The sequence below is a fragment of the Phalacrocorax aristotelis genome, chromosome 20 (assembly GCF_949628215.1).
Source record: "Phalacrocorax aristotelis chromosome 20, bGulAri2.1, whole genome shotgun sequence".
Classification (NCBI taxonomy): Eukaryota; Metazoa; Chordata; class Aves; order Suliformes; family Phalacrocoracidae; genus Phalacrocorax; species Phalacrocorax aristotelis.
Window position 1 is genome coordinate 3,872,233 of NC_134295.1, and position 17,176 is coordinate 3,889,408.

General features: G+C 50.4%; 1 protein-coding gene across 10 annotated transcripts; it reads right to left on the reverse strand.

The window, feature by feature from the left end:
- Positions 1-1,025: 1,025 nt before the first annotated feature.
- On the reverse strand, positions 1,026-16,607 carry FAM76A (family with sequence similarity 76 member A). 10 transcript variants are annotated; one of them, XM_075114881.1, is made up of 10 exons: positions 16,481-16,602; positions 15,296-15,360; positions 14,418-14,472; positions 13,700-13,852; positions 12,654-12,811; positions 12,016-12,102; positions 11,223-11,354; positions 6,285-6,420; positions 5,717-5,818; positions 1,026-3,114 (listed from the first exon to the last, which is right to left on the reverse strand). In XM_075114881.1, the coding sequence occupies exons 1-10, from the start codon at positions 16,559-16,561 to the stop codon at positions 3,028-3,030; spliced, it is 1,056 nt and encodes a 351-aa protein (XP_074970982.1). In that variant the 5' UTR covers positions 16,562-16,602; the 3' UTR covers positions 1,026-3,027. The 10 variants fall into 10 exon arrangements, with proteins under 10 accessions (XP_074970982.1, XP_074970986.1, XP_074970980.1 ...); XM_075114879.1 differs by lacking the exon at positions 1,026-3,114 and adding an exon at positions 4,132-4,442; XM_075114877.1 differs by lacking the exon at positions 1,026-3,114 and adding an exon at positions 4,132-4,507.
- Positions 16,608-17,176: the final 569 nt, after the last annotated feature.

A 17,176-nucleotide genomic window follows, 5' to 3' on the forward strand; every position in this document is an offset into this window, starting at 1 on the left:
CTCGGGGCTGAAATCCGGCACACTGGGAGGAAGACTCAGAGCAGTGCACGTCAGCCCCTGCTCTCACGGGCACGAGAGGCCAAAGAGATTGGAAGAACAGCACCGACCAGAAAGATTTCATAGAAACTATTTTTCTTCCCCACATTTAAGTATGAATTTGGGTGTTTGTCACCACTAACGATTCCCAGAAAAACGGCTATTTTCTGTGCGCAACTCCAGGCTTTGAAAAACGTAATATAGAAAGACTATTTTGAGCTGGAAAAAGCTGCTGTGGTGTTTCAGCAGAGCTAGGCTTCGCCTTTTCCCACCCCGCACCACAGGCAGCGCTCTGGGAACAGCCGTTCAAGGCCGCGGCACCTCCCCTGCCCCGCCGGAGGGAAGCACCGCGTCTCACCGGGAAACCGCACCGGCGGCGAGGGAAGCGCAACACGTCCAACTGAGGCTCCCACAGGGAGGGGGACATTTCCACATGGAAGCCTCGGGAGAGGTTTTGGCCGCAAAATTTCTGCTGGAAAATTAGATGCTTAAAAAAAATAATTAAAAAATAAATCTGTTTTTGCATCAGACTCAGGGCTGAGGTAAGGGGGAGACTTCAGAGGCAGAGCTGGTGTTTACTCCCCTTGTTTGCATCTGTATCTTAAAAGAAAGAACCCCCTTATCCTCCTTTGTTCCCCACCAAGACCGTGTGGGTTCTCTGCTCTCTCATTCATGCGGTCGGGGAAGAAAACAGAGATCTGGTCGGATACAGCCGGATGAGTCCCGGGAAGCTGGATGTAACCAAGTAACGCGGATCCTAGCAACAGGCTTGACTGGGAGGATTTAAAGATAGAAACAAAAGTAGGAGCGAACCAAACAATAGCAAAATGCCTGTCTCCTTCCCAAACGCACCAGACCGATGCTTCGAGCAGCCGCCGCCAGCAGGAGACAAATCAGGTCCAGGCAGGGAAGGACGCTTTGGTTGCTTTTTGTTTTTTTCCTGTTTTGTTTTCCTTTAAGGCAAATAGAAAGTATCAGACACAGATGAGGATTTTTTAAAACACTTTTACAGTTGTCAGAGTTTTGTACAAATCAAAGCATCCCTTTTAAAATCTCCATTATTACAAACATACAAAGAAACAATGTTATTACTACAAATCATCAGCTACTCAACTGCATGATCAATTTATCACAATTAAGAAAAAAAACCCCATAGTAGTATATACAGGCCCTTCCTCCCTCTATTCCTGTATCTTGAGGGAAGTGAAAAGGCAAAGCCCCCACTAAAAAAAAATCCCACCAATGCACCTCATTTTCTAAAAACGCGTGAAGTATAAAATTAGGTGAGTATTTTCCTGCTGTCACACTCTGGCAAAGTGTAACTACTCTTTTTTTTTTTTTTCCCCTTGTTTTCACATCAGAAATCTCTTAAAAAAAAAAAAAAGAAGAACAAAAAACCCACATGGCAGCGTGTCTGATGCTGCAGCGTGCTCCTTCCGTGCTGGAAGCCAACATCATCACAAAAAGTGCCTTTGAGAAAAGTCATCTTTAGTAACAAAAAAAAAAAAAAAAAGGATTAAAAAAAAATCACAATCTCTAGTTAAAAGCTTAATAAAACCCCTGACAGAGCAGCCGGCCCTGCATCAAAGGACGATTTCTCCTCTTCGCTACCTACCTTCAGCACCGCTCCAGACTAAGGTTTCATCACCTGCCCCTCTGCCCCGAGGGTCTCCAAACCCTGAGATGTTTCTTCACGCCCTGAACGGAGCTTGGCGTGGGGGTGCGGAGCAGCGCTCCGGCCCCTGCCAGCGAGAGCTGTGCGGTGCTTCCCGCCCCCCCACCGCGGCCAAGTGCTTTTTATATCCCCCCCTTCGCCCCCAAAAAACGTGCCGCAGGCAGAGCCTGGGGAGCGCCCACCCCAGAGGGCCTCGCTGGAAGGGACTGTCGTCTCTGTGCTGTTTCCGAGAAGCACATCCCTGTTACAGGGAACTTTCGTAGCCCTTTTATTCTGCTGGCTTTTAATCAGCAGTGAGAAACGTCCCTGGAGAGCCCCAAGAAACGCTCTCCAGTTTGGGTCGCTGCCTGAGTAAGCGCTTTCCTGGGGCCAACCTGGCCCTGACTTCTGCATCTGGAAGGGAGCAACAGGGCAGGGAAAGGGGGAGAAGAGGGCGAGCTCAATCCAGGGACTGAGGGGAACAGAGGGAACATCGAAGCCTTGAACCCTCCTCGTGTAGAGAAATGGAATAAAAGACACTTGATCACACCAAGCTGCAAAGTCATCAAAGCCCCAGAGGTCACCAAGTAACCAGGGCACCGGGGAGGGGGCGATACAGGGTGGGTTTGGGGCTGTATCGTCACACTCTGGCTCCCAACCCAAAACCTATCATAACAAAAGAAGAGAACACAAACCCAGGCGGTTCGGTTTGCCAAGTTGACATAGAAAAAAAGAAAACAAAACAAACCAAAGAAACTTCCAAGATAAATACATAGCCCCCATTTTGGAAGCATCTTCAAAAAGCTGGATCAACCATTCTCAGCAGTGGCACAACCTTCCAGTAACATCTGTTGGGCTGGTGATTTATCGGCTTCCTTTTGAAGAGGGAACAGTTCAAGAAAAATCAAGCTCCCCCCACACGCAGCTCTCGTCTTATCTGCGTAACAACTGGCCACGGCTATTGCCTCACAGCAGCAGGTTTGGAACCAGCAAGAAGTCTGTAATGCAGCAGGTTCCCGTTTGCTAATGGAAAGGGTTGGCAGTGGTAGTAACTGGGTAGGAAAAGACTTCTTCCAGAAAGCAGTACTTCAGGGGGGGATTTAGGATGGCTGGGAACCTCTCCCCGCAGATCACCGTGATACAGACCGGTATTCAACAGAGATCGAAACCAGACACGCTCAAGCATGCTGTCGAAAGGCAACACACACCAGGCGTTTCCATCGAGTCCACAGCAGTGGGATAGTGACAACACTGAGGTTTTGGCTTCCAGCGATCAGGCAGGCCTCCTAGACTCCTTGGCTAATGCTGGGGAAAGCTCCCGCATTGGGGGTTTGGTTTTAAGGGGAGGTTATTGCTCCCGACTTCTCAGGCTTTTTGCCCTTCGATAGGGCAGCTGCTTGCTTCAGGAGTTCTCTGTTCTTGGCCTGGAAACACAGTGAAAATGGGTATTTATTGGCACGGATCATCATTAGTCCTTGGGCTCCTAGAACTGCCTGGACAGAAGCTGCTGGCATCCTGTGCGCAGATGAAAAAAAGGAGGTAGGTGTTGCTGCGCGGCCTCACAGCGCGAGCTCAAGTCCAGCATCTCATCTCTAACCACCTAGAAAGGTTCGCCCCATCCCTTCCGCCTCGCGTCCCCCCACTGTAACCGCGAAGCGGGCCGAAAGGCAGCCGCTTCCACGGTGAAAGGTGACAAACGCGCAACTCGTGCTCAACCAGCCAAGGACACGCACCAAGGTCACCGTGACCGGCTTTCCTTCCTTCCCCGTTCACCAGCCACAGTGCTTTGAGAGCGTGAGAGGCGGTGGAGTAAAGCTGGGGTGCCTCAAGCCCCCCTCCTGACTTGTTTTAGTGAGTTGAAGGCCAGCTTCCCCTACCCCACACTCTCACTTATAGCAAAACAGCAGGGTGGAGCAGCTCCCTGATCTCCGGCTTTGCTTCACCCTTGGTTTCTTCACTTGCCACCAGCATTGTATCAGGATTTGGCGCTGTGCTGACCCTGCATCCCTAATGGGAGCTTTCCAAATCCATCAGAGCACTAACAAGTAACAACTTATAGTCTCTCTGGTTTGCACTGAATTAAAAATCATGGCAACTTATGAACAAGGCTCTCCAGCCCCTTTTAGCAAACTTCTGAGCTCACTCTCCTCTAGCCTATGTAGTAAATCACGCTCTAGCAGTAGGATAAGGGGCAGAACCTGCGTGAAGACAGACACAGGCCTTCTGCATTGGTTTGAAGTGACCGAACAAGTATGCAAAGGGTTATTAGAGGAATTAAACCCTCCGGTCCAGTGCTGCATGTGATAAAGCAGCTTCTTTTACCTCCTGCAGACTGGAAGAATACAGGCACCCCTGCTTCCCCCCATGGAAAGACAAGACAAAATAATAAAAACCAAGAGCACGTTCAAAAAGTGAATCATACGAACACTTCAAGGCACCTGTAATACACCGAGAGGATTTGAACTTTTATTTTGGAATCTGTGAAGAAAGTTTCCAGAGCCTTGGTCAATACCAGCTGAAGTAAAACATTCGGACACCAGAGAGGAGGAGTTCAGGGCAGTCCCAGGCCGAGCTAAGTACAGAACAGCACAGCAGGCGACAGACATGCAAACCCCTCTCCCCCCGGGAGAGGCAGGTGGCTGCAGGCAAACCTGCTCGCGGATCTGGTGCTTCCTCTTTCCTTTCGGAACTGAGCGAGTTTAAGGCTGTTGGAAGGTGTCTGACAGCTTTCAAGGCAGACGTCCTCTTTGAGCTATGGCAAAGGCGGCAGCAGGGTATAACTGTTCCCACGCACGCCGAGCAACCAGCGTGCCCTGCCTCGGGAAACCAGTGCAAGGCGGGGGGTCATCTCCCAGTCAGCCCTTGCCCCTCGGAGCCAGGGCTGTCAAGGCAACCAAAAAGCGGTGGTTTGTGCTAATGGGAAATTGGCTGTTCAGAGGAGCAAACATCACCTCGTTCTTTGCAGGCCTCTCAAAGCTACGAGATAGAAACAGCTCTGGGCTGACAAGCAGTGCAGGATCGATAAAGCAGGACAGAATCAGAAGGCTCTGGCTGTCATCAGTCCCTCAGACACAAACCACCAGTGCCTCCCAGCTCACAAGGAGTGGGAGGCACATCCAGCCCTCGGCACACCGCACACAAGGTATGCCAACCTGCAGACAGGCTTACAGTGCTTAAGAGCATGCATTGTGAAGGGGATCTCACAGGCACCAGCTTTCTGACAGCAGCTGTAGTCTCCAAAACCTGTCTTCTGCTCCAATAATTAACTTGGGTGTGTGCTAATGGAGGAGGGGCTGGTTTCTCAGCAGGAATATAAGCCTTTTGTCTCATCCCCTCCCATTTCTCATCACTAGGGCCTTAGATCATTATAAACCCCAGAGTAATTAAAGGGTGCGAAGTTCATTTCTGTGTCTGATTTCTTCCCTGTAACCAGTTCCCCTTTGACCCGATCTCTTCAGCGGCTCAGTGCATATTCATGCCCTTAGTCTGCCTAGTGTTTCCATGGCCATGACAAGAATCCTGCTCTCCCTGTTCCCTCGAGCTCAGGGACTTCTTTATTTAGACTACAGAGATACAGTGCTAAAGGAACTGCCAATTGTTTCTTGAGCTTTGTTCTCTTTGGTTACTGGTCACATAAATTGCGTTAAGAGCTCCGTGGTGCAGGGAGCTGACAAAGGTTCTGCAGTCTGGAGAAACAGGTTCAAACCTGATTTTGGCAATAGGTAAAATGAGTTTGACGGTTCCCGTCTAGTCCACAGCGGACACAACACAGCACTTTACAATACAGTAAGTCTGAGCCTGTGTGGAGAGCAGCAAGGAGGATATAAATAGGGGTTACGATACACCGCAGCCTGGTACAGAGCTGGGAAGGGGTTTGCCTGGCAGAGCAGAGAGGCTGTAGGACAGGGCTGAGAAGCGTTAGCAGAGCCGTGTGTGCAGAAGCTCACAGGTTGTTCTGATCAGGAGTGTCCTCAGGCCCTCCTGGCTACAGCACAGCTCAGCAAATTAAAACAAAAATGCTGTCACCTGTAACTGCTCCATGACCTCCTTGTGCGTCTTCTCCATTTGGTTCATCTTTGCCCTCATCTGCGACTCCTGGTACTGCAGGTCGGCTTTCAGCTCTGTGATCTGCAGATAAACCAGTAAGGAGCAGGTGAGCTGGGAGAAGAAATGAATGCCTTAACCCCAGACACACCTTGCCACAGAAAACACCTCTGCAGAAGTTGTGTGAGACTGGATAAGCTTGGAGACGTGCTGGGAAGGGCAGGGGGGGCACAGTGAGACCACAACCGCATCATTGAGCGGCAAAGAGCAGGAACAGCCAGGGCTGTCTTTCTGCACAGAATAGCGTGCGGTTTTTTCCTCAGTCTTGCCCCCACATGGAGGTCTCCGAGACAGCGGTCAGAACATTGCCCTTTTTGAAATGAGATCTCCTGGGGGAGCCCAGAAAGCCTGTTTAACTTTGTAAAGGAGGCAGCCTGGAAACAGCCAGAAACTCTCTTGCTCACTCCAAGATAAAAAGCCAGACTCTGCTGGAGTATGATCTGTGAGAACATGTCAGCATGCTGTGGGGGAAGGAAGCCAAGGGCTGTACCTTCTTCTCCTTCTCCAAAATCATCTGATCTTTCTGGTGCAGCATCTTTTTTAAAGTAGCCACTTCCTCCTTCAGCTGGGCAATGATAACAAAGTGGTCAGTGCCAGGAGAGTCCAGGGCGAGGTCCGGAGAAAAACTGCAGCAAAGAAGAGGGAAAGACTCTCGTCATGACCCCTTCTCTTCATTGAGGCAGGGACACTCCCACAGGTGACACTGGAAGGAGAATGGGAATCATTTCATGACGCACATCATGTCCTCCAAACACTCGAGTGCAGGTGTTACCTGTATCCCAGCCCTGGATGCCACAGAGAATTTGAGAAACACATGGTACGATGGGCAACAGGGATTGTGTGCAATATACTGAGTTGTATTATTACAAGATCAGCGCAGACACGGGACTCCCACGGGTGACCACTGGCCGGTGTCTGCAGCAACCATTCAAACAGCCAGGATTCCTTTTCAAACCAAAGCATTGAGGACAGCAATCAGACAGCTAATGAAACTTTATGCAACCACTTAGGGACTCTCTTTGCTCACAAACAGTCCTTGGATGTACAGCAAAAAACTTTTCACTAAATGTAAACAAATATTCTGGCAAGGAGGGAATGTGAAAGAGAAACAAATAGCCTCGAGTTAAACAAACAAAGCAAAGGGAGACACCTAGATTAGAGTCAGCACTGTCCTCAGCAGGGAGAAGGGGTAAAGAAACGTGCTGGACTTTTGCATTTCAATTCCACCATGACACAGCAATTTAGGAAGAAGCTTTGTTACCAGTTCAGAGCAGGAAAAACTTTCTCCAGGAAGACAGAGAAATCGCTGAGTACACCACTTGTACACCACAAGGTCCTCTACACCTAAGCAACCAGCTGAAAATTTACTTGGACGTGAGTTGCTCCCCTGCACTTGTAATTCACAAATCTCCCTACGAGATACCCGGTGACTTGAGCAGCCACACACAGCCTCACGCTACAGGAATATTTCAGATCGTAAGATATGAGAAGCTGCAGCCACAGGCCCAGGGAGCTCACCTGATCTTTGCCTGCCTTTTGTGCCTTACTGCTGTAATGGTAAGCATGATTTTTATCTCTTGGTGCTAAAAGGGCAGCACACTCCAGCTGCGCACACCTGAAATTGCTGTATAAAAATTTAACAGTAATGAGGCCACAAAGCTTCACCTAGAAGATTACCTCAAGTCTGGCTGTTATCAGATGGCATTGCCACTATGAAGGTAAATAGCCAGGGTTACCTGACGCCTGGTTTTTTTTTTTTTTTTAAAGGCTCCAGAGTAGGTCAATGCATGGCCTAAAGCCTGCATTCAGCTCTAAAGCTGGGAGCTGCAGCGGGCTGGGAAGGCATGGTCTGAACCTGAATCACTGTCTCTCCAAGCATGCTGCCACCTCCGTGCTTCCAGTCACCCATCTGTACACGGAGGCAGAGCATACTGGCTGCTCACCTGACACAGGGGTCTCCTCTAGCGCCTGGAAATAATCCATTTTCTAATTAAAAGTAGAGTCCTCGTTAATTGGACCGGTTAGCAAGGATGTGACAAGAGAAAAGGCTCTTTCCACCACTGTGCTGGGGATCTACAGAGGAAAACTAAGCAGGAGCAGCTTCACAGATCTGAAAGTCACAGGGTAGCGGCACTGGGAGAGAATGCTTGGCAAAAGAAAACTCAGAACTGAGGGTCTGTAGGAGACAGTCCACTGTGGAAGAGCCTTGCATGGTTAAAACATGCTGACAGCAGAGCCCACACCATTAAGATGATGCGGGTCTCTGGGTACGCTGGATCTAGCATTGTGCTCGTCATGCTGGGCATATACATACCAGCAGAGAATACCTCCATTTTAAAACTGCCCGAGTACAGTTTCCTCAAGTGGAGGCTGTGCAAGATGATGGGTGCTCCAGCACCTTTCTGTGAGCATGTTACTAACAGTAGCTTTAATTTCTCACTCAGTGCAAATATGCTGGGGAGGAGAGAAGAGAGAAAAAAGGCAGCCTCCACAGAGAAGAAAAGGCTTCCTCACTGATTCCCTCTGGCTAAAAACAGAACTCTTGCTTACATCGTTCCTTTGCCCAGGCAAGCTTCCCTCCTGCCATATCCTGGGGTGATAAAGAGTGCTGGGAGATGCTCACATTTCCCTGACAGCTCCAGCAGGAAAAATTCCCTCCTTGGCAGCTCCTGTCTCTCACTGTGGAGCCGGGAAGGTGAGAGCCGGCCCTGCCACCCAGTGGGGAGAAGGGACAGGCGGGCCACCAGCCTTCCACAGAGCTGCTCCTGCACACAGCAGACCCGGTACCGACCCCAGGGCTGGGATCTGCACCCACAAGCGGGTAATGGTGGGCTCAGAGTGTCGAGGCATCCCCTCCTGTCAAGTACGTGAGCATGGGCAGGTATATTCCTGTGCAGCTGCTGCAAAATGCACCCTTAAATGTGTCAAGGTGCTAATTAAAGAAGCAGCTTCCCCCTTTTTTTTTCTTTTGAAAGACTGGCAAGTTAATAATGAAAGGTTTCTCTGTCTTTAACCCCGCGTTCAGGAAACGGAGACTCCAGAATTAGAAGGAAAACTGCCAAATACAAGTCAGTCCATTCCTTTAACAAACAGATTAAGAATTAAAACAACTAACCAAACAAAAAAACCCCACCCGTTTCCCCTACAAATAAACTCCATACCAAGGATCCCAGCCCCTTGGGATAGGTCAGGGGGACATGTGCTTTCTGTGTTCGCACAGTCTAAAATGCATGCCTCTAATTAAAGTAAATTGACGAGCTCCTGTTGCTTTCAGTGGAGACAGAGGAAAACAAATGGAGCTCTTCCAAAGACACCTGCCTCTCTCTATAGAGTGGGAAAGAAACCAAAATGACTGCCTTAAACTCCACACCTGTTAAATGGCTGAAATCAGGCAAAACAAATGTCAAGCTTAAACCTCCCCGTGCACAAAAATCCATCCAGACCCACAGGGACCAGCATCTGAACTTACACTTCCTCTAACGCCACCAAAAGCAGGCGTGGTTCAGCCCAAGTCCCAGTGCTTTAAGCGTACGCTTGGACTTTTCTATGCAAATGAGAGTCTTTTTATTAAATGAATTTTGCTGCTCATCATCCTCAGGCATTGCTGCCCTCCCCCAGCCTGCTCAGTCAGTAGCACTCATCACTGCCTGGTGTTAAAAGCACAATTTAGCACCTTGTGTACAATCACAGAAGAGACAGCAGCATGTTCATCTGCAGGGTCTGAAATACTTCTTTCTGGCACAGGTTTGCACAAGAGGGTGGAGGTGAAGCCAGGGTGCTCACAGACACACGGGCAGCCCATGACAGCGGGATTAGTGGGGCAAGGTCTGCTGCAAGCTGTGCTGAGAGTTGCTGCAGGTGAAGGCTGCTCCATGCACAGCAGGGCCAGCACTGTTAGCTCCTCACAGAGCATATGCAGAACAAGCCATTCAAGGCCACCCGTTATATGGCCACTGGAAATTGCTCAGTCCCCATATCACAGCCATTGGGAGCAACATCCTCTCCGAAATATGTAAACAAAAACATATAGAGGGAATTCTACTAAAGACACGGTAAAGGAATTCCTGTTGTATCTGCAAAGGAGCAACAATTTCAGATAAGCTGGACCCTGTTGGGGTTGTTGCCAAAGTTAACTGAGCTAAAGCGTGCCTGAATTTTGCCCAGCTGAACGCTGCGTCAAAAGTTGGGCTGGAACCAAGACACACCGTACAGAAAGTTGCAGCTGATCTCAGCAGCAAAGAGGTGCTGGTTGTGTATCACCCCGCTCCTGAGGAAAACAAGCCTTGCGCTGCAGCAGACCCTAACTCCGGAGGCTCAGGCTGTGACCCAGACTCCAGGCTGACTCTTGGGGGGGACAATCTGATAGGAAATGGTGCAGAGGTGGAGGCTTTTGGGGGGCTTCATCCTCACAAAAAAAACCCCCAGCAACTCCAAAAACACACTTAATGAACCACCATTATTATTCCACTCCAGAAACGCAGCCATGTGTCTATTTAAGGCAGCTGCAGCTCTCCTTTTCTACAGCATGTTGCTGCAGCTCTTCAGTAGTTGCTAAATTTACACACAGTTTGTTACTGGGATTCATCAAAAAAAGTCTGTGGCAAGGACCACAGCCTTGGCAGGAGCCAGACTGACAACATCTGACACAAGAGCAAACAGAAATGAGGTATCTGAGCCCTCTAATACTTGCTCCTGATTTGCAAACCAATGGCTGAGCCATCGATGCCACAGCATGGGACTTTTTGCTTCTTGGATATTTTCAAGCCAGCAGGGGTATCACAATGAGTTGTTAGGTCTCAGCCTAGGCTTTAGTGAGCAGATAAAAATACCTGGAGCCGTCCTATAGCCCGGAGAGCAGCCTCAGTAGGTGAGCAGGAACCTTAACAGGGCTCTAGAGGGAAAGCTGCAGCAATACTGATGGGCAGCACCAGTTCTACCAGGGACCTGCCTCCAGCCTCTCCTCTGGCTTCACCAGCACTAAAGGCAGTCAGACAAATTCTCCAACCACTCTGTGCTCAGCCGCAGCTCCCAAGCCACAGTTAATCCTTAAATTTTCCCAACTCTTAACAGAAAATACCATTCAGGTGATACATGGTCTTTTAGACCACTCTGCAGGAATCACTGCCTTACAAAATTATTTAAGTTCTTTTTCCCATCGAGGCATTTCACAAACATCGACAAGGTGTCAACAGTATCTATAGGATACCTGCGAGCTGCTATCTCAAAGACAAGACATTCAAGGGAGGTAGTCATTAATTAATTACCAGTGGCTCTAACAGCCCCTTTGGCACTAACGAGCCTATGCTCTGGTCCGTGCTCCCAATTCACTGCTGTTTGGAAAGAGATCCATCGGGAGGGGCAGTTTCCACATATGAGGCAGTTCCCAGGGAGGGAGGGCAACAGGGGAGAAAACAACAGGTGATCTCACTTCAGGATGTCAGTGCCTTGAGAAACAGGACAATGGTGGGCACCGAGACTCTGTTGGGAGGCAGCCCACTGCGCCAGCGTGGACGGGGCACTCTGGATAGGGGGACAAAGCATCTCGGGAGAGGAAGGAACGCTGAGAATCAGAGAGGAAAGGCAGGAATGAAAATATGCATGTACAAGACCATAAAAAATAAAAATCCATCTCAATCTCCTCTTTCTGCTAGTGACTTCCCATTCTGCTGCCCATGCAGCCGGCATCAGCATAATCCAGCACAAACTGTGACAGCAGAATGGGATCAGATGCTTTCAAGCCAAGCTGTTTGATTGCTTGTCCCTCCCCCAGAAGGCAGGAGGGGAAATGGGAGGTGGGTCTTGATCCTCTCCTCTGAGGCTGTCTCCCTGCAGATCAGTCTGATATCCCCGAAAGCACAAAACCTGCAGGCCTCAACTCTGCAGTGCAGCCAGCAGCCCCCCTCTCCCTGTAACTGCAGAGAGAGGATAAAGCTGATCTGGCTGCAGTTTTTCTAACTGCAGGGGAGCTCAGCCAACACGCAGTTTCTATTCTAGCAGGTACAAGCACTAGGTATTGTCTTCCTCTTCAAATCTATGTCTAAATGCCAAGTAGCACTGGCCTGCCAGGTTCTGGAAGGCTGCTAATGCAACCCTTCAAGGTCCCAAAGCCCAAGATCACTGCTCTAGCCTAACAGCTTCCTGCCATTCACACAGAACTCTACCTCACATGACCTTAGCAAACAAGACCACCCACCCACAACTTCCCAATGTAGCAGACTCACCTGTCACCATTGGCAGATATAGCATCAAATTTGGCTTTCTTCTTTGGGATTTCATTCTGAATAGAAGAGGTGGATAAGGTTTTCTGGCTAGAAAAACGAGGAAATTGTATGTCAGAACCTGAATGACATGCAGTCTAAGACAGAGAAGCAGATAAATATTCCCAACCGCTTTAAACCTATTAAAACAATATTTCCTAGGGCAAAAAAAGAATGATAAAAAAATTCATTCCCTGAAGAGTAGCTGGAGACTAAAAATAAACAGAAAACAATGCGTCAGTCAGATCAGCGTGTATGTGAAGAACTCATGCTTAAAATCTACATTTCAAACATTAATTTTATAAATGCAATTTGGCTTTAATTGTGTACAAGTTCAATAAGTTGAACCACTAAGAAGCACTGTCGGACTACAAGTCTACTCTAGCACAGTGGGGTTTGCGAACCAGCAAAGCCTGACTTAGCCAGATTCTCCTGAACAACAGACAACTGCCAAAACCCATCACCAAGGTACGGCGCCTCCAGGCACTTCTCCCAGTTACTTCAGGAAGCGCGCCTAAGGGGCGCAGAGCAGCCAGGCGCCCCGTTTGCTCACCCCAGAGGCAAGCTCACCCCGTACAACAAAAAACTCTCGTGCAGGTTACCTGTTATAGTGGCTGCCACTGCTGAGCCTGCTGTACTGTTCCTTCTCTTGCAGGCTTGCCCGGGAAGAGCTGCTCAGGTGTTTGCACTGCTCTTTGGTCTTCTGTAGGACCCGTTTATAGGAGAGTGTGCACAACCAACAGAGCAGCTTTCCATCCACCTGGAAGGTGAGAGAGAAAGAGAGGGGGAGAAGTTTTGGCCGAGCTTCCTGCCCACAAAGCAAACATGGAAAAGAAAAGAAGGACCTTTGGGCTTAAAATCACATACGAACAAGCAACAACTCAAAAAGGATCCCTTGAGTGCCTGGAAAGGGTAAGAAGTTCATCTGGCATGGCTGGTGCAATGCAGACGGTACTCGTGAATAGCAGCTAATCTAGTGTAACTGCAGTCTCTGCCAACTTTGGCTTACAGGCCATCTTATAGCACCCGTTCATCACGACAGGCTAACTCTGGTGGGATTTCTGTCAAAGCAATGCCGCGGAACAGTATGTGACAGGGTAGTCACTGGAGGCCAAAACAGTCTGCTCAAGGAGGATCAGCAGGAGCACAGGGATTATCAGTGCAGCATCCCAAGCGAACAATAGATGTTTATAGCCTGCAGGAAGCAGGCCTTAGAAGTACACGCCTCCTATGGAGCGCTTATGTTGTTTAAGCAAAGGGCGTGCAGAAGCCATGGAATGGGTTTCCTGGTGGAGGTAGGACGCTTCCAGCTCCTCAGGCTACGGCACAAATGTTGTTCCCCATCCCCCTCCCCGAGCAGGCACCTTGTACCTCGCTCAGAGGCCCAAGGCCCCTTCTCCTTTGCCAGCCCACCTACCCTTAGGCCAAATTCAAGAGATCTTTCTCAGTGGATCTGGCAAAGGAGAAGAGCTTGAAGATTAAACAGCTCCAAAACAGCTCCCACAGCACAGCTCAACTCCAGAAAAAATACTTTAAAACCAAGAGACACTTCATTTTGAAATGCTAGAGAATACGTGAAGGAGATGGACAGACGATCACTGTGATCAGCTCTTTTACCTTTCTGGCCTCCTATTACAGAAATACTGACCTTCTTTCTATCATCCTTCCGGTCAAACGCACACTGCTGCTTGCACTGCTCACAGGAGTGCGGAGGTCCATACTTCTTTTCAGAGTTTGTGCAACGCTGGCACTTGTTTCCAATAAATGCTGCTATAATGTTGCAGTACTGGCAGGGTTTTGGCTTTAAGAAACAAGAACAACTGATACAGCAGTGCCTCCTGATCACATTAATGCATTGCTCTTTCCCCTTCTCCCCATCACTTCAAAACTTTTATTTCCCACTTCCAAGCTAACTATAACGCTGATCCAGAAGACAAATACATTTGGCTCCCCGGTCTCTAGCTGAGTGTGTTTAGCCATGGCACCCAGACTATTTATCAAACGCTACAAAATCTTTAGAAAATACATATCACTAAAATAGAAACAATCAAAATTGCTTTTTCAGACAAGCAGGAAAGAAAGATCTATCACTGCTTTCTGCAGCAACCTCAGTTTGTGAAAGCACGCTCTTATTTCTATTGGATATCCAATAGTTCATTTCCTGGCCTAAAATGATGCAGAGCTGCTCTTTTCCGTACTAAAATAAGAGGAAAGGTAAAAGCTTCACGCTTGAGGGACCTGCGTATTATTGATCAGTCATGCTATTGCAACAGAGCCGGCCCATAAACTGCCCTGGCATTCAGCAGGATAGAGACAAGACAGATGAAAGGAAAAGAGGCTGGTGAGAAAGAGCCCAGCTCACTTACTGTTCCGTAGAGCTTCACGTTCTGAGCACACTTCTTGCATATTGTGTTGGTTTTGCTGTTAAAAAGAAGGACGGATCATTCTATTAACACTTCTCCGAAGAAAATTAAACCTCTGTGGTTAGGAACCCCGTCACCCCTAGGCTCCGTCTCTGGTGGCAAGACTGTATTCATCTTCACTAGGGACTCTGATATCAAAGTGCATTTCCTATCCCCATCTGGCTGAGGATAATTTGCCAAAAAGTGGTATTACTAGGAGGTATGTTTTAATTAAGGCATCCCCAGATGACATCAGTTTTTTGTCCTTACAAATACAGGAGACTGATCACCAGCTAATTGGCAGCCGGAGTGATTCAGCACTGGTGACAGCCTCTGTTCTGGAGGAGGTCTGCTCTGGATGACGGGGTTAAGGCAGGTCAGGACAGAAGTGTATTTGTTGGACAAACACAGGGAAGAACACCTCACACAATGCCTGTGCACAGCTACTGGGCTCACCCATCCTTCCTCTGTAAGCTACATAACTTGCAAAAATGCAAAGAGGCAAAAGCACAGCTAAAGGAAACACATTAGGAAATAATTTTTGAATACCAGAAATTAGGTAAGAGGAAAACTCGTGGAAAGGTGCACCTAGACCCTTCACTGGAAGGTGCATCTGAGCACTGACCAAAAATAAAAACCAAGCAAAATGTGCAAATCTAAGGACACCACAGGGGCATACTGACTCGTCCAGCAGACCTTTGATGGCCAAAGGTCCCCCAGGTCTTCCACAGCAACAATCTACAGGTTGAGACTCAGTCATCAAAGGTGTGGAAACATTACGGTTCCTTGGGTGTGTCTGTTCTAAAGAAAACATCAGTCTCCGCAGCTCAGCAGACATTTACCTTTCCTGCTGGAACTCGGTCCTGCAGTAAGTGCATTTAACAATGGGATGGGCAATGCGGCACTCCTGCAACGACAGAAGTGTTCAGTAAGATGGTGTGCAGGAGAAGCACTGCGTTTCCTGAAATCCCAGTTTACCTGCTGACCTCCACTCCCACCGCACGCACACGCATCTGTCAAACTCGGAACATTTCCTCCCTGTACAGTCATGCTGCTCGTACAAGGGCTGAGAGCAGAGGAAGGGCGACATGAATAGTATGTGTCACAGGTGAGCCAGAAGTAGACTGAGATTTGTAATGAGGGCTTATTTGTGCCCAACGCCCACAGGCAAGGGTCATGGTGGTTGGCCTCACCTCCCAGGGCAGGAACACAGAGTTGTGCCACAGTTATTTGCACCTCTGGCCCCCATGAGCTCCCTGTGCCCAGAGTGCCTCTAGCCCTGCTCTCCGCTCACCCCATGCCTCGAAGGTTCCTCTACACCTGCCTGCTTTGCCCCACCTGCCTCAGCAATCCCAGGCTACTCCATTTCCTGCCCCTCATTCCTTATCTCACCCCATATCTCATTCTTCCCCACCCAAACTGCCCCACCCACCCAGACTGCCCCCCAAGACCCGCCTCCCTCCTTCAAGATACCATAAGACCTCCCCCAAACATCCCTAGACCCTCCCAAACACCCCAGGCCTCTCCCCTTGCTAACAGCCTCTCTCACAAACAGCCCTTCTGTTGTTCCCAGGCCTTCCCTCATGAACAGCATCCACCTCCCCACCATGACTCCCTCTCAACACCCTCCAAATACCCCCAGCTGCCCCAAACAGCCTTCAGTGCTCTCGGCTCCCCCTGACAAACAGCTCCCCTGTTAGCCCCTCAACACCATACCCACCCCCCAACAGCCCCAGGCTCTACCAGCTGCCCCCATGCCTCCAGTCCCTCAAGAACTCCCAAATGCTCCCAGGGCCCCACCCACACAGCCCTCAACTGCCCACCCCGTACCCTCAGGCCCCAAATAACCACCCAGAGGCCCCAGCTTCCCTAGATGCCCCCAGGGCCTCCCCATAAACAGCCCCCCACTTATCCCCAGCCCCCCCTCCCTGCCCTCCCCTCCCTCACAAACAGCTCTCCAGCCGGCCATTGCCCCCCCCCAACAGCTCCCTCACAGACAGCCCCCGCCCCCGCCGGCCGCCCCGGACCTTGCAGAGCTGCTGGCCCTGGCTGAGCGCCTCGAAGGGGAAGCGCTGGTGGCACTTGGTGCAGGCGTAGAGCGCCGCCATCCCGCCGCCCCGCTGACAGGCGCAGCCCAGCCCGCCCCGGCCCCACGTCCCCGCCCCCTCCCGCCGCTTCGCCCTCACTATTAGTCACCCGACGCATCGCTCACTCCTCGGCCGCTTCTCATTGGTCAATATAGCCGTCGCTCCGGGGAGGGGGCGGAGCGGAGCCACCGCCTCCTCCCCCCCACCCTTCCCCTCCGCGGGCGTTGGGGAAGGGGAAGCGTTGACGTCACGTGGGGAGCGCTGCGCGCGCCGCGGTGACGCAACCGCCCGCCCGCCCCTCCGCGTGACGCGTCCCGGGGGCGCGCGAGGCGCTGGGGAGGTCGCGCGAGATCGCGCAGGAGTGTGGGGAGGGGGGACGGTCGGGGGGGTTGGCCCACAAGGCCTTGCGGGAGGGGACGCGGAAGTGGGGCTGGGGGCGGGGGGCTGAGCTGAGCTGAGCTGAGCTGAGCTGAGCTGAGCTGAGCTAAACTAAGCTAGGCCGGGGCTGGGCTGGGAGAAGGGGCCGGGCCGGGCTAGGCCAGGCCAGAGTTGGGCCGGACTGGGATAAGGGGTTGGGCTGGGCCGGGCCTGGAGAAGGGGCTGGGCTGGGCCAGGGCCGAGGGAGGGTTAAGGCAG